General features: G+C 39.9%; 2 protein-coding genes across 18 annotated transcripts in view; both read right to left on the minus strand.

The window, feature by feature from the left end:
• Positions 1–14: 14 nt before the first annotated feature.
• On the minus strand, positions 15–18,594 carry mtmr1a (myotubularin related protein 1a). 15 transcript variants are annotated; one of them, XM_038731085.1, is made up of 20 exons: positions 18,260–18,594; positions 16,077–16,263; positions 14,796–14,819; positions 13,545–13,613; positions 12,129–12,216; positions 11,804–11,898; positions 11,587–11,694; positions 10,701–10,799; positions 9,459–9,542; positions 8,526–8,675; positions 6,041–6,229; positions 5,740–5,925; positions 5,495–5,653; positions 5,362–5,409; positions 4,190–4,282; positions 3,866–3,979; positions 3,744–3,787; positions 3,525–3,657; positions 2,030–2,190; positions 15–1,983 (listed from the first exon to the last, which is right to left on the minus strand). In XM_038731085.1, coding segments are annotated over exons 1-20 (2,139 nt in total). In that variant the 5' UTR covers positions 18,367–18,594; the 3' UTR covers positions 15–1,982. The 15 variants fall into 15 exon arrangements, with proteins under 15 accessions (XP_038587013.1, XP_038587012.1, XP_038587016.1 ...); XM_038731084.1 differs by having other exon boundaries at positions 15–2,190; positions 18,260–18,593; XM_038731088.1 differs by having other exon boundaries at positions 15–2,190; positions 16,158–16,263; positions 18,260–18,591.
• Positions 18,595–21,580: 2,986 nt separating this feature from the next.
• Positions 21,581–27,896, minus strand: part of mtm1 (myotubularin 1) — a 31,802-nt gene continuing 25,486 nt past the window's right edge. For 2 of the 3 annotated variants that reach the window (XM_038731103.1, XM_038731101.1), the window contains one exon: positions 21,581–27,492. In XM_038731103.1, coding sequence (XP_038587031.1) covers positions 27,298–27,492 — 195 coding nt within the window. In that variant the 3' untranslated portion in view covers positions 21,581–27,297. The remainder of the gene's footprint in view (positions 27,493–27,896) is intronic. The other variant, XM_038731102.1, reaches the window with a different exon arrangement.

Here is a 27,896-nt window from a genome sequence, read left to right on the forward strand (position 1 = left end):
CCAGACTTTTGAATTTTATTTATTTATTTTTAAAATGGAAATTGACAGACACATTAATTACATTGTCAAAAGACACGATTCACATGATCCCATGCCACAGGTAGACAGTGTGATTTATAGGTTATATTACATTAGAATAATGGGATGTCAAAACACTGTACAATACAAAAAATAAGACCGGTGTGAGAGGGTTAAACTGATGTGTGTCCTGCTCTTGTGTGGTTTAACTAATCCAGGCATGATGTTAGCCAGCTAAAGTTATCCTGTTCATTCCCATCCAGCTAATTTGGTTCTTGGAACACAGAGGATTGATCTGTTTAGCTCACCTGTTAGTTACTGTAAATAACCGCACTCTGAAATTAAGGCAACATGAGGACAGTTGGAACCATGATTAGCACTCATATTATTGGCTGGTCATGTGATAGTTTTCATGATCGGCTGGCACGGCACTACTGTAACAGAAAGCACTTTTTCACTGCAGTTTCTTCTAGGTATGCAGTGAAACCTGCCAAAAACCTCTCATAAAGCACCTTAGACATGAGAGGAACCAACACAGAACCACAGCGGCTCTGTCGTGGTCATCACTCATCTCCACACTCGTAAAGAAAGGAAACTTAAGAAGTCAAAACCTCCGTCAGTAAATGGTTGTACTGGTATACTTCACATTCAGCCAGAGGCTGAGGTGCCTGCTACTCATCAGAAACACACCAATGGAACAGTTATCTATTAGGGGTCAGTGGATTATCTTCAAAACAGGTATGTTTTGGACATAATGACAGAGTATCTGACAGTGATTTCTTCTGAATGTAGTTCAGCTGCATTTTTGAAGGTTTGGGCTGGAAAATCTTGGCTGTTCTAAAAATCTAAATCACACAGCACACTCTGATGTTTGAACATGGCTTTAAATGTACCAAAATGTGCTTCTTTCAGTCAGTGAATCCACACAGTTTATAGTTTCAGAAGAGCTCGACATACACAGACCTTTACTTCACTTGTGAGAAACACTGAGTAGGAATTCAAGTGATTTTATGCAGTAAAGGACAAAGTGGTTGGCAATGAGAGAAGAACAGAAAAGCACACTTTGGGGATGTGGGACCTGGGACATGGTTGGCACATACACAACGTAAAAGAAACAAAAAACATGTACAATAAAGCAGTGTGCAGGTAATGAAGAGGGGAAACACAGCCGTCTCTCAGTGACGGAGCTGGGATCACTCAGACAGTGTGAGACAGGGAAAGTGTGAGGGATCATGCAGTGACTTTAGTTCAGCACTCCAGCTAACTGCAGTCATTTGGAATATGTTACTGGCCACCTCCTGCACTCATGTGACTAACAGAGCCCTGAGACAAAGAGTAGAAATTCTTCATACAAAAATAAAAACACTTTACTGAACTGAGAATCAAGTCTGAAGGGGATCAGAAGATTCCCATAGTACAGGGTGAGCTGGCATTTCTGAATTTTTAAATAATATAAATAATAAGCATAGGAAGGTTCTATTAGCTCAATGGTTCTCAAACTGGGGTGTTGGCCCCCCCGGGACAACACAGAACCACTACTAGGGGGACTTGGACAACCAGAACAAAAATATGGAGCGCAACTAAGTTGAATGAACATGTAAGATTTATTTATGAGTTGGCTGAGGCTATAGTGCTGACCTGAATCCTTTCATTTATTGAATCCATCATCTTTTTGATTTGTTGCTCCACTATTGTTAATGATCTGTTTATGTGTGGTGGGGGGGGGGAAATGGCAGAAAAAGTTAGAGAACCACTGAATTAGGTAACAAGCTAGTTTTTAATACTCTCTTTAAATACTTTGTTTCACTTCACAGACACCTGAAGGAGATCGGTTCACTTTGCTAAAAACATACATAGAGATGTTTGTGTTTAGGAATGTATCTGTAAAGCCTCCCTCACACTGTAAACACTCTCATCTTCAGTACTTATACCTAGGCTAAAACATGGATTGAACTGTGTGTGTGTGTGTGTGTGTGTGTGTGTGTGTGTGTGTGTGTGTGTGTGTGTGTGTCAGACCACAGTGTGCAGTGGAGTTCCTGTTTTGTGTGAGGGGGAGTGTTCAGTGGAGGAGGACAGGGAGTGAGAGGAGGCCTCTCTCTGCAGCTCCTCCACCCTCCTCTGGAGCTCCTCTCTGAGGATCAGCAACTCCTTCAGTGTCTGGTGCACCGGCACCTGAAACACATCACACAGTCCCGGCGTCAGTGACTAAAGCTCTCCTCTTATTCTTGTCCTTAAGTTTCGAGGTGAAACAACCGACACGTGCCAGAATGTTCAGAATGTTTCCAGCATTTCAAATGGAAATATCTGACGTGATCACATGACAGTAAACTGAATAGATGTGGGTTTCCGACTGGTGGTCAGATGACGTCGCCTTGGAAACTGGGGTGGACTTTTTGACTATTTTCTGACATTTTATGAATGAAATGATTAATTGCTAAAATAAACTGCAGATTAATGAATGATTAAAATAACCGTTAGTTGCAGTTGTCATTAAAAATAATAATAAAATTTAATTTTTTTGAGAAAAAGGTTTGTAATATCATAGACTTTACAGAGTCTAAGCTTATCATGAGATTAAAGTCACCAGTCAAAGAGAAGACATAATATTATAACATAAATAAAACTGTAATATTATGAGTTAAAATTCAATATCATGCGTGAAAGTTTCATTTCACAAAAAATATCCTGATTTGAGTAAATGAGTAAAACGGTTTTTCCTTCTGATACAAAGATGTGACTAAAGTTGTAATAACAATAACAATAACATCACAATAATGAAAGTAATCATGTTATGATGCAATGGCCGTGGCCACAATACTTTCTGATGAGCTCTCAGGAGAACACAGTGCCTTAAGTTACGACCAAATGTCTGTGGAAGTGAAGCGGTAACACTACTGTCACAAAAAACTTTTAATAAATGTTTTTAAAATGCGTAAATAAATCCACAATTAGGTTAGGGTTACAATTCATGTGAGCACGTGTGGGCGTAGCGTCTCTGTGTGTGTGTGTAGTGGCAGAAGAGGAACACTTGCTGAAGAGACAGAGCTTCACAGAGTTGTTTCCAGTTGTCCGCACCTCGCGGGACGTTCAGATCATTTATCACCGTTGATGAACCAAACAAAGAATATTATATCGTTTTTAATAAAGTTACTTCAAATAGACCTGCGGTTCCTCGCAATCGGCGCGCACAAACACACATGAATCGACGGGGACAGCCCTACACTGAATTGTGACATACTTACTGCTCAGCCTGTTTCTTTCTGTGGTTGCTGTTTTAATGTTTCACTGATTAAACGGACTTCCTGTTGCCGGCAGGAAGTCAGCTGGCTGGCTAGTTGATCACTTCCCTTTTTTTTGTCAGTTAGCTGTTGCTGCTGTAAATCGAGAGGCTGGTTCTTCTCCTCTTCAGACTGAGCTAGCTGTTAAGACTAACTCCACCAAACCTCTACATCCCTGCTTCAAAGAGGAAAACCCATCCTCCATCACCAACCACAGAGGCAGGGTACCTGTGGTCTCATGCGTGGGTTCCAGCGGGCGTAGTAGCTGCTCCACAGCTCCAGATGTCTGGAGGAAACCAGCGGATACAGAACATGGTGCTCATAGTCCACATAGAAGGGGTTGGTGAAGTCCTCAGGCTGGCTGGGAGGGGACAACACTGAACAGTCAGAGAGTCACTCCAGTCATTCACTCCACTCACTATAACTTCAACGTGGGAAGTATCTTACCTGTTGATGTAGGACCACAGGGACACAGCTTTGGTCTGCACGTCCTACACAGGACAGGAGAAGAGATTCATCTGACATGGCTCTTACAGAGTCGCTACCCTTGTTAACAGAACGGTACGTACCTCTGCTGCCCTCTCCTGTTCACTGTTGTAGAGGAATGTACCAAACAGACAGCTGTAGAGGTGGTCCAGCACTGTGATCAGGAACAGCTCATTGAACTCAAAGGCAGCTGGGAACTGTAGTCAGAAGAACAGAAGTGATTATGAGTGCAGAGTGGCAGCTTCTAAGTGTCCACAATTGAGCCCACGTCCACATGAAAAGGCTAAACCTGATTGGCTGAGCATATACATGTATACTTTTAGCATGCTGCTTCATGAAAATGAGTAAAGACTCCTATACTCAGGCCTGGTTCTGACATGTCCTGGTTCAGCAGAGTGGAGACTGACCTGGCGAGTCATCTGCCAAACACAATCAATGAACTGGACGAAGAGAGGCGAGCGCTCTGAGTTAGCATGGTTTTCATCACCGTGACCCACACGCTGCAACACAGACAACAATGCAGACACGTGAGGCAGCACACACATCAGAGTTCTCTACGTGTGTGTAATAAGTATTCAACATGAAGACAACCAGAAGCACATACGACTGGCTGTACATCTCATACATGTATGTTGGCTATGTGTTCAAAAACAAACGATAACTTTCTTCTCTGTGGTCAATTTGTTGCAAATTATTTTAATTTGACATGTGTAGCATCACGTCTTTATCCTGTTTTTGGTTGGTTTCAAGAATCAATTACAAATCTTGTTGGAAAGCATTTTATACATATGCTGCTCTGAAGTGTAGAAGCTGTCAAATATTTCATAAGTCAGATTTGCGTAATGAAATACATTGAAGGTGATTGGCAGGAAGCCTTAGATTAGATCTACTTTTCCATGCAGCAGTCTGAGGGAGAGCCTGCACACAATGAAGGGAGTTCTCCTTCACATGAAGGGTCAGATCTGGGGATATATTTCCACTGTTCCAGTGGGCACAAACTCATTTCTACATTTGTCTCTAAGGAACTAGCAATAAGCACTGTACACAACTGAGCTTTCATTTTTGTATGCTTTACTTTGTTGAATTATTTTTTCTTACTGATTCAGCGGTTTTTATTTTTAATCTCTTGTCATACTGTGCACTGTGGTTTTTAGGATGTGCTGACTGACGGTTGTTACATGTTTTCTTAATGTACTGTTTTAAGTTTTAAAGTTTTTTTTACTTGCATTTCCCTACACAGCGAGTATATGTCTGGCAACAGGGTTTACAGGTGCATCTCAAACAACTAGATAGAAAATGTTTCGTTTTTTTAAGGTGCAGCTGTACACTTTTGAAAATGATTTAGTGTTTTTCAGTACACTTGTGTGTCTGGTTTGGGAGAACACAACTTCCCGTAACTAGTAGGATGTACATGATTCATATTTTTGCAAGAATTTAATTGGGATTTCAAAACTGATGGCAAAGTTTACTGAACGCCCAGACTTACAGAAGCAGCTCAAAAAACTATTTATTTGCATATGTATGTTGAGAAGATTTATTTTTGATAATTAATGAATATGTAGCAAGAATAACTCCTTACAGCAGCAAACTTGTGTCCAAAACTAATCCACTCCTTCTCCACCAGAACCTGCAGACACAGACATACAGTATATTATTATGTTGTGCAGGTGAAGACTATACTATGTAGTTGATGTTGTGATGTATGGTGTGACCTGGAATCCTCTGAGAGTGCGGTAGTGACTGTCCAGCATCAGCATGGCCAGAGAGGTGAGCTGAGCCGTTCGGTCCCAGCCGTCACTGCAGTGAACCACCACAGACGTCTTCCCAGACTCCAGCTTATCAGCTATCTTTGCTGCTCCTGCTAATAACAGCTACACACAGGCCACACATGTTAACTGGGAAGTTTCTACAGCTGATCAGCAGTTCTTCTTTGTGTGTTGTAGTGTGTGTGATTTACCCGGATGTACTCAAGCCAGTGCGTCTGGTCAATAGCAGAGTGCCAGTGGGCTTCATCTATGGTGGGATAAACCACGTCCTTCATCTTCCTCAGAGACTCCCTCATCACATGGATGTTGGGGATTTCCAGGAAGTTCAGCTCCATGTTTGGGTAGAAACTCTCATTTTCATACCCTCCGTCCTTTGCCTGTATGTGGTGGAGGGAATGAGAAGAGAACAAATCCAGTCAACCTACAACATGAAGGTGAGGAGAGAGAGAGAGAGACGCAACAGGAAAACTAGATGCATCTTTCTGTTTAAACCTTGTTGGTGTCTGCTACACTGTTCTGCCGGGCATCAAAGATGGTGAGCTTGTGGGATTGGGCGTTGGCATCCATGATGATTTGGAGATAGCGTTCGTCCTCTTTACAGCGACGGTCTGAAGGTCCGACTAACGGCTGGCTGCAGCGTACGATGGTGGCCTGAGACTCTGGGTGAATCCAGGACAAGACCTGTAGAAAGAGCAGGACCAGGGGGAGAAGAAAACATGTTCCTTCATCACTATGAGCGAGCACACACTGTAGTTTATTCTCACTCAATCCAACAGACCGTCCTGCTGCCTCAGATACTCACAGATATATTTGTAAGCCACTGATTAAGATTTTAGCCTTCAGTAGGAAGTAATGGGCTCGCAGCTGAGAGGCAGGGGTAGAAAATATATATCTTCATGTGATTTGTTGAAAACAAGGAAAATATAAAGTAACACCCGACTGATCCTTCAAATTTTAAGATTCCTTCACACCTACACAAATCTTACACACCTTAGCAAATAATATACTGCAGCTACAATACCAATATTTTAGGAATCAGTTGTGGAATTTGAGTTTTTTTCCATCTCTCACATCCTGCCTTGTCTGTAGCATTGGGTGCTAAATTGCCTACGAGGACTGCAGGTACTGGGTGTCAATGCGCTACCAGGGGCGAACCAAAGCCTGATCTCCGCAGCAGGTCTACCTGTTGTTTAGCTGCTCGATATCCTATCTGTGGTTCAGCTCTGTCACCTGCTAAAACCATCTGAACACTGTGAGCTCCGGGCTGGAACACTCCCTGTCTGCAGCTGCTACCCCCACAACTGATTGCTAAATTATTTTGCACTCCCCTCCCCAGAATATCGTTATTCTTTATTACAATTTCATCCATCTAATTACCCTAATATTAATTACACTATAATAATGACTGAGTAATAATGAAGAGATGACACTGTACATCAAAGTACAGTCTGTCAACTGAATTCATCAGTTTATCACCACCACCGTTGCTCCACTGTACAATAATATTTTACATCAGATTAAATCATTCAAATTGTTATTAAGCTATTCTCTGGGTTAATGTTGAAGATGAAAAGTTTTCCAACAATGGTGATCATGTTCACCAGCACTGGGTTTATACATTTAAAACCACATGTTCAGTTCTGACCCAGTCGTCAGCCATCACAATCTGGCTGGGCGATCGTCTGATCATGGCTACTTCAGATCACGGATTAGCGATCTGATTGCCAGGGGGGTGGGGTTACACTGCAGCGTGTCAGTGAAATGCCAGCATGGAAGAAACAGGCTTATTAGCTTTAAGAGAAACCACCAGAAACATCTGTAAATGCACAGTGCAGCGTTTCCCACAGAATTACCATGTAACTCTGGCGCCGCGCACGGATGGGGGGTGCATTCGATATTGAACAGCAGCTATGTACAGTGTGCTAACCTCGACAATCCAGCTGTATTCTAATGTTAACATAGCTATACTTATTAGCTAGGCTCCTTACATGCTTGCTTATAACTTATTTGAAGGTGGGTCTCTGACATTGACAGCGTTGTGTTAAGAACACAGACTAACTTCTTGAATTTACTCCTATTTAATAGTACATGTGGCGGTCAGCGTTGATATTGTGGCGTGCCGTGTCACCACAAATAAATCAGTGTATGGGAAACACTGCAGTGGGGTGCAGATTTTAGAGACTTTTTATGTCATCTTAGTTCTGATTAGTTAAAATTGCCTTAATGCGCATGAAAAAACAGTCACTGATCATCCCTTTAGCCGATCCAATCAGAATAAGCCTAATCTGGCCCTTGTCAAAGTCGCTCAAATCCTTATGCTTGCCCATTTTTCCTGCTTCTAACACATCAGCTATGAGGACACAATGTTCACTTGCTGCCTAATATCTCCCACCCACTGACAGGTGCCATGGAAACGGGATGATCAGTGTTACTCACTTCACCTGTCAGTGGTCAGAATGTTATGGCTGAACGGTGTACATAATCATTTATTTTTCATATCTTGTTCAGCTTTGTTGTGCTTGTTTTTAGCTGTATGTCTATTTCTATCTTCCTAAATTGTTTGGGGGGAACTGCAAAGGGGAAAAAACAGTCACATTCCCTGTGTCCACATGCTTGTCCATCTTATCTTACTCTATTTTATCCCTCCTCGATCCAGAGCAGAGCGCCTGGAGTGCATTACCAACATGTGTGAGTAAAATCTGTCTTTACAAATATTATTAATAAAACGGATTTTACGCCAACCTATAACCCCCCAACTCACTTTAGAGTCACAGCTACAACACTTCTGCCTAGTTTGACAGTTTGATGTGAGTTCAGTGAGTCTGGTGCGTTGTTGACCAGAGCACATGAAACACCAGCTTGGCCGACTGGTCTGGCTCCCAGTCTAACAGACTTGACCTTTTATTACAAATACTGCACTTAATCCAAAGAATGTCATCAAACCGTCTGTAGTGGACATGTGTCTCCTCTCACTGACCGGTATGCGGTGTTTGGCTCTGAACACAGCCACTCGTTTGATGTCTTCATCAGTGATGTTAGTGGGGATGACCAGAATGGAGGGATACGTGTCACACAGCTCATAGGTGCTGTTCATCTTACTGATGGTCCAGCTCTCATTAGGGAGGCCCTGACAAAACGAAAAAATGTGTATGACAATGATAAAGTATATTCCAACCTGACATTTTCAACGTGTGAGGCTGGCCTCCCCGGGGGGGCTCCAGACAGTTTCAGGGAATGGAAGTCAAACAATGTTACATTAGTTATCTAAAGGAGGTCACATAGAATAGCCTACATGTGTGTGATGTGGTTAAAGAGACAGTTCAGTGATACAGTAGTTCAAAACCCAAACACTCTTCATTTACGCTCATCAGTGACAAAAAGCCTCACATTTAAGCTGGAACCAGCAAATGTTTGAAATTTCTACTTGAGAAATGACAGAAACTCTGCTGCTCTGAGGTTCTTTCCTCTAACAAAAACACTCTTTTTATTCACTAATTATCCAGTCACTTCCATTTAGCAGTTTTTCAAACATTCTTAAGCTACCGTCAATAAAACTCAACACGTCCTGCACAGAAGTTTAAGTCTTCCAGCTTCTCAGGGGCACAAGCGTTTAAGGTGAAAAATGTGTTGAGTTTCACTGACAGCAACAAAAAAACGAAAATAAAAACAAATAAAAAGTATTTGCACTGAAAAGAGAAAGTGAGGATATATAAAGCTATGCAGTGAACTCATACGAACATTATCATGTCAAAATGCCATCATGCTCATACCAACCACAATTTGGCCAATACACTTAGATGGTTTTATAATTCTAGTATGAATAGTTATGCTTTAGCCTCAGACTTCTTGTGTGTTGTGAGAGATGGATCTGACAGCGACAGAGTCAGTGTTACGGCTGGTGTGCACTTACCAGACGTTTGTACTCTGCTGTTGGGTCGTAAACCTTCCAGCCATCTACAGGAAACTGCTCCTTGTATATAAAGGCAAACAGGGGCTGCCAGAGGTTGTATGTTAGCATTCAGTCAAGATCAAACGGAAATATGATGGTTCAGGCATTTACGTGCAGTAGGGCTGGGCGATACGGCCAAAAATGTTATCACGATAAAAACATTTCATATCATTCGATATCGATAATTATCAAGGTAAATGTCAAGTCGTTATTTCTTTCAAGTTTAAAGGCTGATTTTTGCTCCTGAGAGAAAATTGAAGAAACCAGAAGGTTAATTATATGGTTAAAATTTCTTTATGGTCAGAATGGGACAAACACTTGATGCTAAACAGGGGATCACTGAGGGAGAACATTCAAAACTATTATGATAAAAATAAATTTAACAAATATGATAAGTAAATGTTTTTTCAGTCCCTTTTCCGCAATAAAATAAATATTTTACAGAAAAATGAAGTGCTAATTTGTTCATTATTCATATGAATTAAACCAAATATTTATTGACGATATATTGAACATTAATTATATTGATATTGAGGAAAATTATATTGCGATAATTATCATTATTGTTTTATTGCCCAGCCCTAACGTGCAGTTAACAAGCTGACCTCAACTGTGCAGAAGTGAAAATCGTCCTTAGGTCCAATTTTAAGGTTTAAAATAATTGGAAAACATCCTGGAGACAGTGTGAAATGTAACTTAACATAACTAGCCTATGTTGTCATCGTAACATTTGTATAGAGTAGGCATGGGCAGGTTTGAGATTTTCACCTTTTCATGACCTTAAATGTGTTATTTTTAAATGTCTGGCTAAAAAACATCAATTTTTTTTCCACACACAATATATTTTATTTTTAAGCAACAACAAATACTACTGCTGCTTAGAAGAACATCAAATGATGCTGTAACATCAATTATTGTGATTTCAGTATTGAGCGACACACACACGCCCACGCACACACACACAAACACACACACGCCTACGCACACACACACCTTTTTTTTAACAGATGTACACAATGTTGGAAGACTTACATAAAAGTATAAATCATGTGATACCAGCTAAACTGGCCCTAGCCTAGTATAGAGTTCATTCTACTCTATATCTATATGTTAAAGCCATGTATGGAAGCCTTGCAGCACAACATACTGAACCCACACATCATATCTAGCCAATATTAATAAAAACATCTGAATGACACTGACCAGGTTGTGGGAGAGGGGGAAGGCATGTTTGGCCATCACCTCCACCACATCTGGATGGCTGTCCTCCGTCTTATAGGCAAACCTGGGACTCCTCATGTCCTGATGCAGAGAGAACATGACAGGTCAGTCATCAGTGGCAACAGAAACTGCAGACTCTTCACAACTATTGTTGAAATCACTGAGGGAATGTAAAGTAAACTCACACCATTATTGAACTTAAGAACTGCCAATGTACTTGAGTATATCAATTTTATGCCAACTTTATACTTCTCCTCCACTACGTTTTAGATACAAACACTGCACCTGTAACTCCGCTACATTTGTCTGACAGCTCGAGTCACTAGCTACTTTTCAGATTACATTACATTTTTCATCCCCTGTGTGGTGATTTTGAATGTGAATGTTTGTGAATGTCTTCAGCTAAATAAAATATTTAACCCCCTTTGCATCAACACAAAGCTGGAAACAGGCTGTGTTTCTGAGCTCATGACTTTTTAGACATACATGGTTCTCTCAGGACAAAATGCAACATACACATATTAATGTGCAGCAGGTATTATAGTATGCTTTAAGGACATTTTGCTGATAATATATATATATATATATACTTTATTTCAGTAAGGTTTTGAATGCAGGGCCCTACGTGTAGTGGAGTATTTTCACAGTGTGGTATTAGTACTTTTACTTAAGTAAATGATCTGAATACTTCTTCATCCAATGGTTGAAATGATTACATGATCTCTGGTTCCACCTTTTCCAGCGTGAAGGGTGTTTTTCTATTATGGTAAATTGAATATCTTTGTTGGTTAAAAAATTCCAAAGAAGTCATTTATCTGGTATGGGAAAGTATATTTCTGAAGAATCTGTTTCAGTGCACAGTATTCACCTTACAGACCAGCTCCAGTCCTTTGGTGTTCTCTCCCTGGTTGGGAACACTGATGGTCTCCAGTCTGCTGATGACTCCCAGGTTCACATCAAGAATGAATGGAGACTCCTGGATGTGCACAGACTGACATTAACACACACTGGAGAGAAACAATAGTCCTGGGACTGTGAATGAAGGCTATTAAAGCACAGCTGAGTGAATAATAAACGAGCAGTACCCTTTCCACACTTGTGAAGTACAGCTTGTAGTCTGTGATGGTCAGGGTTCCATTAACCAGACCGCTGAATGGACAGATATACATCACATCCTTGACTGCACATCAGCGCGCGCGCACACACACACACACACACACACACACACACACACACACACACACACACACAAAAACTATAAGGAACTGATTAATTGGCAGGTAAGTAACATTATTTATTAAATTATTTGTTATTTAAATACAATATCAAGATTTTAAAATGACTGATACGTCTACCACATTATACATATGATGAATATGGACAGCAGGATGAGACAGAATGTGACCATACCTGTAGTTTGGATGGTCTCTCCTGGTAGCAGAGGAACCTGGTTCTGGAACATCCTGACCTGCGCCCCGTATCTGAGAGCTGGAAGGTTCTGTAAAGAGCACAGAGCAGTCAGTGGGACCACACCACCCTTCACGGACCAGCAACTAGACCTGCACCACCGACACATAACTGAGTATCACTGAACATGTTGCTGATAAAGTCTTTCAGGTCTGATGAAACCCTCCCGTTCACACTCATTGTGAATTACCTCAAAATGTGTCTAGTAGTGCAATGTGGGGAAGCTGAGGACATTTCAACTTTATGTAAACACTGTGAATTAAGGATTTATTTCCACCAAAACCACAGCTGGTGATTGTTGGACCAGTGAAAAGACTTTTATTACCTTTATTCATTTATAAGTTATTGTTTCACATAGTAGATTATTAGCAGTATTATTATTCTTAACGATTTTCATTATTTTATATTCCTTTCAAATCTTCAATTTATGTAGGCATCATTGTTATTTCCTATGATTACTTAGGCTACTTATTTACTTGTTGTTATCATCATTATACAGTATTGTTATCTGCACAATAATACACCACATAGCTGCAGAAGCATGTGTGTATGTTGATTATATTGTAAAATAAGAAACAAACAGTTTTGTGTGAAGCCACAACACTTTGCAATTAGATTAGTCTATATCCTCTGCAGTGTTAGATCTATCAGACACCAGGTGATGGAACATTTACTGCATCTCACCATGTAACGTGCTGCATTTATACATCACGCAAACTGATTAAATACTTTAGTGTAGGGTACACCTGTGTTTCCTTGCTCTTAGCTCCTGCAGAAGACTCCTCGTTATATCCTCAAGGTGCATTTAAGGGACTGGAAGATCCTCCATGATCCTCCACGATCCTCCACAGGAGGAGAGAGGACCAGGAAGCATAAGTTGACATAATGACCCTAGGTCCCCTGGCTCTCACCCATCCCATTTAGTGGTGTAGTGGGACAGCTGTAGGGCTAATAGTACATTCTATTCAGTCAGTAGTACACGGGAGTTAGTCTTCTAATTAAGATGAATTGAAAGGTGTCATTTTTGTAACACTGTATAATATTAACCATGCCATGTTTTTTGAAAAAATGCATTCCGTGTAATATTATATTAATTTTAGGGTGTGGTGATTCATTTGATCCTACATACTGGCTGTGCATGGGGGGTTCTGTTCTCAGAGAGACGCAGATATCTTGACTTTCAATAAACCCTCCCTGTCTGGTGAACACATGTCTTTTAAAACAACTTCTATATTATATGTGTCATTTGCTGAAGAAAGCTGAGACAGAAGGAGAGGAGGAGGATGAGGCATGCAGACCAGGACAGTGTGAAGAGGAAGTACTATAAACAGGAGAAAGGACAGACAGAGAGAGACTTGCCAAAGCATTGGAAGGATGCTCAGAATCATTTTCTCCATGGTAACAAAGCCCTTCATCTTGTGAATCTTGCTGCAGGGTAGAGCCAGCATGGAGAAAGTGTGAGAAAGAGGAAGAGAGAGAGAGATTATGCAGTAAAAAGATATTATTCTATATGTACTTCAATTCCAATCAATTTTTCAATTTTATTATAGAGCCAAATCACAACAACAGTTATCTTATTGCGCGTTTGATAAAGAGCAGGTCTAGACCACACTCTTTATGTAAGATGCTGTTATTATGTCAGTCCCCTCTCTTTGCAGTGCTTGTAGGGAGAGACACTGTGCATATTCTGCCTTCACATAATAATGTATTTGACGTGTGTTGGCTGGCTGAAATCTGAAGCCAGGCTCCAAAGCTTCTTTCTGATCCTTGATTGACATCGTAATCCCCTGAGCCACGCCACCAGCACGCCTAAGAACTTGTTGGGACGACAGTCACACAGAGATGAATGGCTGGATTTTGGTTTTGTTCTTACAGTTCCATTCCAATGGTAGAAACTGGAGTTTCAGATGGACACTGAACCTCTGAGGTTTGTCATGATTTTGACATTGAGGTGATGTTGTTTTTTTACTCATATGCTCATGCCAATAAAGCCTCAGTGAAAGACGGACGGAGAGAGTGTAGGAGTAAAGAACAAAGAAAAAGCCTGAAGAAAGGTACAGAGAAAGAAAAGAAGGAGAAGGAAGCACACTGAGCGGTGTACAGTGGGTCTGATGCAGGAAGTGCTGATGGTTTGTGACGGAAGCTAACCTCCACCCTCAGACACCACTGACAAATCTGCAGTATCAGTCATACACCTCAGCCACACAATCACATCCCTGCTAATGTGAAACAGTCTGGGAGTATTCTAATAACGTTTAACAAGTCAACTTAGTTGTGATATGTACTATGGCAATACAGGACTTTAATATGATCTGAGCATCAGTGTAGTGAAGCACACTGATCTGTCAGGTGGTATTTAATTAGCTGGATTAGCTAAAAAACTGACATTTCTGTCTGTGTATTTTATCCATAAACAGAAATTTCCACCAAATGTACTGTGTCACAGCCCGGTTCACACAAAGGACGCTAGTAAGAGTTAGAATGCTGTTTCAACCTTGAACCAAGCAACACACTGGCTAAAACTGAGCTCTGAGTACACAGGTCTGTGTGTATGTGTCTGAAATGTACAATATTTATCAGAAGACAAGCTGATGAGACTACAGCTCTTACCCTGAGATTCAGCCGCTTGGAAACCTGGAGGTTAAACACACAAGACACGAGTACACAGGCCATACACAGATGAAACACATGTAGCTCACATGAAACAGAAGTTACCTTTACATCTTTCTTACTGTTTAATATTGTATTTTATTAAAAGTGACAAATCTGACATTGAAACTGACATCATCAAATAGTACAATGTAACCATTCTGTATTTGGTGGCAGATAGGTGCAAACACACAAAGAGCCCAGCCAACTGCGATAAGAGAAATGCACTGCCATCTCAAAAACTATGCTGATACAAATATCCAAGCAAATGCAAGAAATGAAACCTGCTACAATATCAGAAAGCTGCAGAACAGCTAAGCACATATATTTGTGAATGCACATTCAGAAACAAGCAACATAAAAGTGCTTCAGTCACAGAAGTGCTCCATAACAGTACAGAGCAGCACTAAATCTGGCCCAAATTCCACCATAATACTCATCATTTGTGGCAATTAGAGCACTGAAAAATGACATTTGTTAAATTTTAACAGCTAAGTTTCATTCCAGAGACAGTCTACCTGTTAATCTGGATCAGAAGTTGAGGTCAACACTTCTCATTGGAGCTTCTTCTTAGCAAGTAATACCAGAGATGAGTGCTGTCAGTGACGTCCGTGGACTGACCTGTGTAAATGGGCCATTGTTTCTGAAAAGTGACACATCTAATTGTGTGAACACCACAAACTATTTTTCATTCACCTCCAGTGTATCAGGTGGAGGCAGAAATCTCACAGACAGATATCTCCAAACCTGGACAAATAAAACCAAACTCGGAATTGAGAGAAACCACTAAATGAAAACATGTGCAGTCTTGTGGTTTGGGTAAACTGACCCTTTAAAGGTACAATGTGTATGACTACTCTCAACCGTTCAGGAGATGGGGCCCTCAAAGTTGACCCATATTGGACTCGCACACCACCTAAAGACACCGATGAAGACAATGTCCTGACCTCTTTGAAATCAAAGTTCAAATGACTCAGGGTGAACACACATCATGTTACACCTGTACCTACTACTTATGTAATATGCAAATATGTGTTTTTTCTCTCAATCCAGTCTACTGTTGGAGGACAGAGTTCGATTTTCAATGAACCAAACGTGCTTTGGTGAAGGCTGCTGACAGACAGAAGCATAGGACTGTACAGCAGGTCAACACTGACAGAAGCTGTGATACAGTACACGTACACTGAACGCAAAAAGCTCTGCTCACACACTGAAGGGCATATATAGCACACATGTGCTTACCATGAAATCTGGTCTTCTCCCAGCCCAGTTACAAAAATGATGAGAATTACCGTCAGCAGTTTGAGTGTGTCTGTTGTCTACCTTGTTGTCCCTGTTCACGATGTCATGTGGGACTGATCCGGAGATCTGACTGGAGATGGTGGCTGCTATCAGCTGTTTACACCACTCTACGTGAGAACCTGTTGGACTGAATGGACAGAAATGAGAAAAATGAAAACTACAACAAGTTACTTTGTTCCAGTTCTATCAACTCTGCTGCTCAATGGCTGTTAAGCTGCCTACATAGAAGCTTCACATTAAAAGCCTTTCAGTGGCTGATTGGACATGTAATCCCTTCCTTTCCTTTTCTGGTGTGCTTTTGTTGTGAAACTTCTGCAGGAAGTGTTGTTTTTCTTTGGTTGCATCTAAGCTGTGATCAAAAAATAGTGGCAAACTCAAAGTGATTAGAAAAAGTAGTATTTGTGGGAGCAACAGAGTGGTGAGTATGACAGTATGACCCTGCTGTTGTACTCATGGAATCAGTGCTGGAGAAATATATATATACACACATATATATATATATATATATATATATATATATATATATATATATATATACACACACACACATATATATACATATATACATATATACATATATATACACACACACACACACACACATACATATACACATATACATATATCAATTATTATTATCAATAAGCTATGTTGTTACAACTGTTTTACATTACTGAACAGTGCAACTCTGCACAACCCAACTCATTCAATGTATATAGGCTTTTTTGTAAATAATACTTGTCGTTACTTAACGTTATGTGTAACGTTAAATGAGCAAAATATTAATTTCAATTTTAAAACTGAATTGTGAATCATGAAAGAAATGTTTTTTTAACTTTAGGGTTTGTTGTAATTGCGTCTTTTTTTTTATTATTAAGTCTTTATTTATTTCCAGAATCATGAACCAAATTAGACAATGGCAGCCATTTTACAATGCTGTAAGAAAAAAGAATATACTTTCAAACTACTTACGTAGCGTAACTATTATAATATAGTAATATACTGTTACTACAAAGGATGAAGTATTTTGGTATGCAAACATGCATTTCCAATTTAACCATCTATCTTGTATCATAAATACATGTTTGCCATTTATAACAAACCAAACATATAACGTTACACAGCGAGTTCTGATGGTTATAATGCGGACAGAGCTCCTGCCGCCACAGGCTTCGCTGTAAGTTACCGATATGGCGGCCGTGTTTGTCTGCGTGTAGGTTAGAGCAGAGAGGAGCATCTCTGCTCAGTCTATACATCATACAGCTTAACTATGGAAACACAATACCGCACTGACGTCTGCAACTGGCAGCTACTTTACACTAAGCTAGGCCTGTTTTACTGAGCTAATGTTAACTTAACGTTAGTTTAGTTAACTGTTTTCTAGCCGGCTGGTAACGTTATTCTATAATGTTAATCTTCTCCTTATTCACACAGTACAGTGGTTTAGATCAGACTGTAACGTTATTCTATAATGTTAATCTTCTCCTTATTCTTACAGTACAGTGGTTTAGATCAGACTGTAACGTTATTCTATAATGTTAATCTTCTCCTTATTCTTACAGTACAGTGGTTTAGATCAGACTGTAACGTTATTCTATAATGTTAATCTTCTCCTTATTCTTACAGTACAGTGGTTTAGATCAGACTGTAACGTTATTCTATAATGTTAATCTTCTCCTTATTCTTACAGTACAGTGGTTTAGATCAGACTGTAACGTTATTCTATAATGTTAATCTTCTCCTTATTCACACAGTACAGTGGTTTAGATCAGACTGTAACGTTAGCTCATTCACTGTTAGCTTACTTACCGTTAGCCTCCTGTCTCGTAGCTGAATTCTACTGTAACGTTAACGTCACTCCAAACCACAGTAACGTGATGAAATCTGGCAGTAACGTTATGTTGTAGCATTTGCTCATTGGCAAAGAGTCTAGAATCCGTTTTATGTGTTGGATCTAAAGTTACGCCAAATTAAACAGATGATCCTCTTGACTCAGGAAATGTTTTTTTGTAAGATTTCACGGGAAATAATATAGGCTATAGAAAACTAAGACGACCGTATTTTGACGACCTTTCACATTGACTTTTGACATATTCTTGTAATGTGGAGCCTTGGTAACTCACCTTTCCGGGGTTTCACCGGCGCCTGGTCCGCAGGTCGGCGAGCCCCAGGGCCTTCTGCTCGCCCCTGGCCCGTCCCCTTCCCCGGCAGCTCCGGCCTGTTTCTCCATCCGCCAGAGAAGTGTTTACGGTCTGGCTCGCTGGGGGCTGGGGTGGAGGGTTTCCTCTGATATAGGGAGTCGGAAGATGAAATGGACCCGTCAGCGGGTTCTGGTAGGGCGAGTTTTCAGGCTGTCCTGTAGTTTCCTCTCATCAGGTTGTGCTTCCTCGTCAGCCTCGCTCGGTCGCCCCGCCTCTTCACAACCACAACACGCCGGAGCTGCACCAGTATCCGATGCTCAGGCCTGGAAGTGATGTGACATGTTCACCATGAAACTGCTGTCTGTACTGTGACAGGCTCAGGCTACATTTACATCAGCTGTGATTCGTTTTGAGCGATTTGTCCTTTTGGCTCACTTCGTAAGGAGATGCAATTAACATGGTACTTCGTTGTGTTGAGATAAAGTGGCCTAAATCTATCTTTGACATATTATTGTAAAATATGACTGCAGAGAAAGAGGAAGATTGGGAAATAAACAAGCAACCCAAATACATACAACAGATTTTTTCATTGTATTATTTTTAAATGCAATGCATCACAGCATTAATAGCTACTGCTTATTTCCAATGAAGGTCCCTAGAAGAGCTTTTTAAATTAAAAATGTAAAAGAAACAAACACATTAAAACATTCCAGCATATATACCAACCCCACATCCCCCCACCTACCACTGTAACCACCCCACCCCTACATATGGCTACAGAAATCATTATCTTTTTCTGTTTAATTTTAAATTCTTGATGATTTTGTTCTATTTTTAGCTCAATAGGCAGCTGATTCCAGGTGTTGGTGCCCTTGATTCAAAAGGAAGTCTGGCCAAAGGATGTTTTACTGTATGATATTTTAAAGTTCCCTGCAGTTGAATTTCTTTCTCAGTCTTGTAATGTCTGGTCATGTCACAGAGCCTGAGAACTATGTCCATGCAAACACTACCTGATAAGGTCTGCGTTTGCAAATGCAATATAGTACAGTCAAAACGGAGCATGTTCAGGTCTCTCAGGAGGACGTGACAATGATGTTATCCAATAGGCCTTTTGTTCAATATTTTTAGGGCACGATTGTATAATCCCTCCAATGGTTTCCTCCAAATATGGTTGTTTGTTACACGAGGAGTAGGCTGAACATACAACTTCCTCTTAGCACAGCAGTTTCAGTACATCAGACTTCTTTTTATGCCTGATACCAAAAACTTTCTGGCATTCAGTTATAACCTTTATTATGAAAATATTTAGAATCAAACAGACATCTGCTAAAAAAATGTTTTAAAAGAGTAACACCACCTGAAGTAACTCTGGACAGAGGCCATTACCTACAGGATGCAGGACACTCAGAACTTTAACTAGGTTAAAACACACTCACCTTTTCTCCAAAAAAAGACAGCAATAAACAGAATTTTTGAGATGGAGGTAATAACCAATTAGTACAATAATCTGATTATTGGAGGCACTATGTACATTGTTGGATTCTAAGGCACAAACTTAAATAAGAGATGAACATGCCAGTCGACTTAGCAAATACAGGAATGATGTATTTGGGTTATAGCCTTATTATTATGTTATATAGAAAATGCTCTGGATATTTAAATGATAGGCTAAATGATAACATGGATGATAGTCACATCAACAACTTGGTCATACCATTGACAGTATTCACTTTAATACAGCTGACGTGCTACTTTATTCGCTTTACTTTTAGATTTAATATCTAATTCATTCTTATTTTGGTTTTCTTTTTGGTACGTCCTTTGTATTGTTTGTTTTTCTAAATATATTTCTGTATGTTATCAATTTTCTTTTGATTTCATTTGAAAGAGGCCTGGCCTCTGAGCAGCCCAGTCCAGTTCTTCCCCATAGACTGTAGAAAAGAAGGTTCCTCCACACAAGAAATTTGTGGTGCTGGTGAACTGTGCTGCCTTACACAGAGAGGCCTTTCTATTATTTAGCCTACCCTTGTTTATAGGAATGGGGTGGACTACTAAATCAACACTTCTCTAAAACAGTTTCAGCAAAAACTCAACATTATAATCTTCATGAATTGCTTTAGTTTTAGCAAGGTGTACCTAATAAACTGGCAACTGAGTGTAAGAATAAATGGTATGAGCAGATAGTGTTTGAATGGCCATTGAGATGTTAGGGAACATTTACTATTATTTTGAATCTTATAAATAAGTTCTATTTTACATGACTTTGTTTTATTAAAACACTTCATTTTATAATTTTTGTTTTGCATTGCTATTACGTACTTACTTTGAATGGTGAATCTAGCAGAAAAGTAAACAGTGACTGGGAGGAACCTGTCAATAAACTGTTAAAATGGTGTTTGTATGAAATAAACCAGTTCAGTGGCTGAGGGGTGACTGACTTTATCACTGTCAATGAGAAATGAAATAAAGACACACAGTATTAGTGTCTTTCCCCAGACTTACACAGATCAGGAACTGTCGTCAGAGCAACAAGCCCTTAAGCCCAAACCTGCAGAAGCGCAGGTTTATTGGCAGCTGAATCATTACAAAGATGTTTTATGGTGAATCCAATACATGAACTCACTTCCAAATACAAACTGTTTTCTTTTTATATTTATAATGAAAGAGTGCTAATACAGGGCGGCGCGGTGGTCCGCAAGGGACTTTTACCTTGCATGTCCACGGAGATCTTCACCAATCATAGTCTCTACCTAATCTGACCACATTCAAATGACACCCTAACACAGGAACACATATGAAATTATGTGTTGTTATATGTTGCCCTGTTGCATGCTGGAAGGATTCCTAACACACCTGCCTCGTGTAACTGCATGAACATGATCAGCACTGCAAATCATACAAGCTGATCATGGTTTCTGATGCATTTTTGCCTTTATTTCATAATAAGAACAGTTATTCATCCACTATTAAATTCATCCTCAGCCTCCATTCAAAGGACCAAATTAGCTGTGTAAGAATAAACAGGATAATTTTAACCTGATAGCACCTTAGCCTGAACAGGTTGAGATGGGTTTGAAGAAGATGGCCCAGGACCATTCTAGATCAGGACTATCCATGAATCCCTGCAGGAGTTTCATTCTAAACAAGCTAAGTTGTTTTATTTTGATTTCTCACAAAATGCATCTTGTACACACTTTTCAGCATTTTTAATCATCGCATGTGTTGATGCAGTTAGAAAGGACCATTTTAAATAGCATGATGAACACACATTCTCACATAATTAAAGGAACACATGCAAGGAGCCAGAGTCAGAAATCTTTAAATTAATTTAATCAGTAATATTTACATAACAGGAGCCATCCAACAAACGGTGGAGAGGATATATCATGATTAAAAGAAATATATTTGAAGTGTATATTATTTTTACTTTCCCTTGTTAATGTCAAAAAGATCCTGAAACACATTTCATGTGTATTCATTAAAAGCAGGCTATATTAGGACATAAAACCCCTCAAACCATATTCCCCTACATCAAAGACTCAAACTGAAATGAACAATGACAGAGTACTTCTCAGATGCATCATCACAGAGCCAACATCTAAAAACTGAAGATCCATCAGAGAACTTAGAGGAAGATGTCAAGGTTTGTGACAAGTGAACAGTATCTAGAAGCTTCTGTCTTTTCATCCTGGGTAAACAAATACAAACCAAAGAAAATGCCCTCAAAAATACAATTTTTACCAATGGAGCAGAAATCCACAATTTATACCAACAATTTCTGAACCAATATTACTTTCCTTTTTATAAAACGGTAAGATTTTACACTACATAAAATATTTGTATTTTACAACAATAGAACTTTAGGCAGTAAAATAGGTTTTGACTGAGGTAATTACATCATGGTGCTTGTACAAAGTAAAAAAAATAGATTTTCATCTGTTTTTCCCTAAAAACATAACCACCTGACCGACGTGCACTTTACTGATGCGGTCACCTCTCTGCTTGTTTGATCCACAAACCTCCTCAATGAGATCAAACCTTTCATCAAGGATGTCAAATACCTGTCAAGAGTATCAATTTGGTAGAACCTGTGTTAATTCTCTTCTCCGTGAACATAGGAATCAGGCTGCACTCTAATCTGCCCACTCTGACCCATCCAGACATGGAACAGAGTCATGTTTGAGACTGACATCTTTGCAGGTAGACCAAGTCCTATTCTTTCTTGTAAGTTCATTAAACGATTTAGCAGCATCTGCTCTCCAATCCTTGGAATTATATTAAAGGTCGGGTTACACTCAAAACTAGTTAATCGAGAAGAGTTTATAGTTGTTCTGAAAGTCGACATTGGAAGGTGGAGCGAAAAACCTGACTGTCAGAGATGTGAAATTGTTTAAATATGGGGACAGCACTGACTTTTCTCCTGGAAAACATTCATGTTTATTCACATGAGTGAAGATGTGACACACATTATTGTGTAAAGAATGAAAAAAAGAGAACTAAAGTGAAGTTCAGACCCTTGCTCCTTTTTTACCTTTTTTGTCAATATGTGAATGTCAGATTGTTGGTTTCTTCTAAAAATACATGTCACGTTAAGCAAGAAGAAAGCAAGTTGGAGTTTGACAAAAGTCTGGCAACTCTTAGATGGACTGGTGACTGGCTTGCTAGCTGACAAGATGCTTATAAACAAAACAGTTTTGGACTAAGCTAGACTGCATACGCCATCTCTGTACTAAACGTACTGACAACTCAAATCCATCTTATCTGGCTGTGGGGTTTCCCCAAAAACAAGGGCCCGTAAAGTTTTTCTTGCTACTGTGTGGTCTATTACTGATTCACACAGTGTAGGGTTAGGGAGCAGCATGGAATCTTTCCAAATCCGAGGATACAAGGCATTCTCAAACATGACCCAGGACACTTAGAGTATGTCTGAAGAGGTGAAAGTGGTTCTCACAAGAATCAAGGCACAAATCTGGACATGACCTGATACACTTCGCAAAATGACTTATTGCACCTCTTCACAACGCTCACACTGTACATACACTGGATGATCTGAATGCATTGTTACTCCACCTTCTGGAAAGCCAATACATTGAACACACTGGGGGAAAACTGGAGTTGGAGCTGCTGTTTCTGAGCCTTTTTGACTCAAATGTCTTTCACCACAGAAAGCTTAGTGGGAGAAGCTATTTTGGGTTTCAAGGGTTCCAAGAAGTAGTGTCCCAATCTGTGTCCTGTGAACATTAGACATAAAAAGACTACAAGTCCCAGGAGTGTTTCGATAGTCAGGAGAAGGGTCGGCTGATGTGCCTTGACCAGACTGTAAAAAAAATGTTCCTGTATCTATGAATTCACCAAAGTAAAGGAACTCTTCTGTCAGTATGGTCTCCATTAAGAAAGACTGCTGGGCTACTGGAACACAATATTCAATTATGAAGGTTAGGTCATTACAACTGTGTATTTACAGTGGAACCAGCAGGTCCTCACACTTCCCCACTCTATTAGGAAGCACATCCTTAAAATGGTCTGCCTAGTTACATATTTTCTTAACTTCTGGGGTCTTGTAACATAATACTTATTTGAGTTTCACAGAGGTCTAGACCTGCTCTATATGAAATGCGCAATAAATTGGGCCTCAAAGCTAAACTACCACCAGTTCCTTTTAATAGTTATCCATTGGTTTAGTTTTGTTTTCAGTGATGTACCCCCTTGCCAAAATAACACACAAGTCAGCATAGGCATATTACTAAATTTCTCTTGATTGATTATGATGTGCTGGCAACACAAAGAGCCCCACACTTCAATCCCAAACTTACAGTACTCCAGTAAATCAAGCTAAGCTGCCCAGGTTGGAATAAGAGACTGAGGACTACCAGACATTACTCCTTAAACTGAGCAATTATGATGGCAGAGAACTTCAACTCAAGAGCGATTGTAACAGTCCTGTCTCTATCCCGACAGAGTGAATGATACAGTGCATACATTTAAAATGGATGTTTTTAGCAGCATTCATTATTTTTCTGTCCAAGTTTGTATCAGCTGTTTTCAAACTAACCAAAATGGGAGTCTTTTGAGTTAGCAGCAAAATCCTAATATCACGCTATTATATAAGTCCTTTAATTCCATTGTCATGATAGAGAAATCGGATTCCGTTTCCAACAGTCCTCTTTTATCTGCGCACACACTGTTGTCCATGTGATGTCCTGAGTTTGACTCTGCACACCGTTCTGTGGACACCAGCCCCACAACGGCACCAAAACCCAGAGACAACTATAAAAGCATGTGCTTCTTGGACAGGTGTTCTTATCAGGGAATTTTATGGAAGCCCATTAGAACAAGCAAAATGATAAAAATAATCAGTCCAAATGAATAATGACATAAGTCAAGTCTAAATTGTGAATGTAAAAAACGACTAACATATAAAAGGAAATCTCAACTTTGACTGACGCCATCATTGTGTCCATCCTCACCTCCTCCATCACCATCTGGTACACTGCTGCCAGTGCCAGGGACAAGGGCAGGCTGAAGCATATCTGCTCTGCTGAGAAGGTGACTGGCTGCAATCTGCCACCCCTCCAGAACCCTGAGGCGAGCAGGAAAGATTGTGGCTGACCCCTTTCTCCCTGGCCACTGGCACAAACTGTATAGCTCTAAAAACTAGCAGACATATTGTACATACATTTAATACTACTTTCATATTTTTTTAATTGTACACTTCACTTTTTATTATCTCGTTGTGTTTATTGTTATGAACCAAAATACCAAGGATAATTCCTTGTACATCAACAAACCTGATTTTCTGATTGTGATCATTTGAAGCCATGATGCCATTTTGACATATCATGAATATTTCTATTTTTGTCATTCCTAGCATTTCATTTTCATTCTTTTTCTGGCAGAAATGATCTTCCATAGAATTTCCTATGTGAAAAATACATTTTATTTGTCAACAGTTAGTTTTCATATAAAATTTCCCTTAATTTTACAGCTTTATCTTGTTTTTTTGTTAAAGCTTTCCCCACCATTCCTATTAGTTACATGTTTTGCACCAGCTTCAGTACCGACGTCTCTGGACACTGGCAAATGTAAATAGAAAATTAAAAAACACTTAATTCTTGCCTAGAATTTTCCTTTCTGATATAAAACTGGCCTATATGTTATCAAATTGAAATGTGGGAAAAAAACATTTGAACATAAAGCCAACACCTGTCCAAAAGGTACATGTGCTTTGAGATCAGGGAGGGAGACAGTATCTAAAAGCAGATATACAAAAAATTTATTTATGGGGAAGTGAGCGCTAACTGGTTTATTTCTGCTCACTGTATGCTGGTTACAAACATCTTGGCATGGTAAGGCCATCATGGAAATGGGCTGGATTCTCCATCTAGGGTCTGTGTTTAGTGAGAACATAAAAGTACAAGAGGTGATCCAGGATCAGAGGCCAATACCACTTCATTTCCCTACACTATCTTGAGCACCTGAAATATATTTCAAACCTCATCAAAGCTGCATTCATAAAAGTTCATTTCTAATCAATTCTAATAACCAAACTCTTGCTTGTGGGCTAGAACTGTATTTGCTCTGTGAAGTGCTGGAAAATACTGCTTAGGTGAGCTTAGCTATTAACAATGGCAAAACATACATGACAGAGACAGCTCTAGCTTTTATCCTCATGTCGTAAGCAACAAATTCCACATCAATCCGTCCAAATCTGTCACACTTGATATGCACTTAGCGGGAGATGTACACTGACATCCACTGTAGACAATCCCAGCCTCCAACTCCGCTGCATGAACTCTGCAGCAGTTCTAATCAGTTCCTCAACAGACAGGGCAACACTCAGCAGCAGTGCAGCACGTAGTAAGAAGCATGAAAAGTGAGAATTGTACCACATCTTGATTACACACAGGACACTAATGGTTGTGTAGCAGGAGAGAGGCAGAGACAGACCCTGTCTCACCTAGCAGTGTTCTGACATCTAACTGTGAAATGTGTTGTGTTTCAAAGGAAAAGTATTGTTACTATTCCGCCAGTGTCTTGACTTATCCGAGTTAATGAGAACACCAAGATCAGTGGGTAGGTTCATGTTGTGGTTAGTGTAGCTTAGCAAAAAGTCTGGAAGCAGGGGAAACTGCTAGCTTAGCACAGACAAAAGTGAAAAAAACAAAACAATCTAACAACAGCTCCTATACCTTCAGCTGACTTGATGTGTGAAAATGCAAGAGTCATTTTCATAGTGTGACAAGTGCAGTTCAGTAATAATAATGGATAATAAATCATCATCAATCTTAACATTTATTTGTGATGACTTTTAAGCTAGCACAGGCTAAGCTATGCTCTGGAAATGTCTTTATAGCGGAAGCATGGAGATGAATCTGCTGTCAGTTCCTTTAATGGTCAACACAGTACACTTGGCAAAATAATTCTAACTCCAGGTTCACATACTTTGCTTATCAGCAGCTTTCAACTACAAAATGCGAGTAAGTGGACCTTGATTTAAGATTATTTTGTCAAGCCACTATTCCCAATATAAATCTAATCCTTCTGGCTCAAGCAGTATGGTATCTTGTTCTATCACTGAATCTATAGGTAATGTATGTGGTTCTATTGTGATCTGATTAATACATAACCATCAACAGCGCGTTTTCCTGTTACGTTTTTGTCAAGTCAGAGCATAACGTACACCTACATGTGTGCCTACACACACCCACTGCGTGTCCTGTGTGTTCAAGCCCTTGGACTGAAAGCCACTGAATGTCTTTAAGGCTTTACTGTATGATGCGTGTGTGTAGAAAAGTCTTGTAACAAGGCTGTACTGTGACATATTGCATAAATCACCATCATTATCACTATGGTGTTAGAATTAACCATCAAATGTAAATCTTAATAGGATTCTTTGTTATCCACAGTTAGGACTGGACAATACTCATTAATTCCCTGCGTGTGTGAGACTGAAATCGGTGAAGAAGACATAAGTGCAAGTCAACAAATATATCTGAGGGGGGAGGGGGGGTCACCAGCCCTCAGAGGGGAGTTTGTAGGTGTGTGTATTGCTGTGATGGTGTGGAGGTGGTGGGGGAGGAGGTGTTGGGAGTGGGATTGTTAGCCAGACGGGAGGAAGGGGAGGAGTCAGATAGCTGCAGCTCCTCCAGTTTCTTCAAGTACTCGTCTCTGAGGGCCAACAGCTCCTTGTAGCGCTGCTCCACCGGACTCTGCTGCTGGAGTACACACACACACACACACACACACTTGCATGAGACTGTACAGTTTAGTGCATTTTCATTATGTGGTGTGTCTAAAGACAAAATGTGTGTCCCCAGTGTGTCTTAAGACCCCAAGACCCATTTGAATTTGTCTCCCTTCTTGACGTCATGGACGAAGGACCTCCTCCAAACCCTTTTTACTCTCTTTAGCACAGACAATCTCTGCAACCCGTGTGTGCTAATCCATTTTTTCACTCATATTCTTTGTCTTTTTAATTTCTATCTTCATAATAACAAATCGCCACCGTCACAAGACAACAAGTTGTGTAGTCTGCACAAGCCTTTACAGAAAGTGCTTTTATGGTTATGAAGGAAAGTCAGTAAATATTTTGGTTTTCCCTCTGATGTCCTCCAGCTGC

The sequence above is a fragment of the Micropterus salmoides genome, unplaced genomic scaffold, assembly GCF_014851395.1.
Source record: "Micropterus salmoides isolate LMB-PRFRI ecotype aquatic unplaced genomic scaffold, ASM1485139v1 Ms_hic_scaffold_2, whole genome shotgun sequence".
Taxonomy (NCBI): Eukaryota; Metazoa; Chordata; class Actinopteri; order Centrarchiformes; family Centrarchidae; genus Micropterus; species Micropterus salmoides.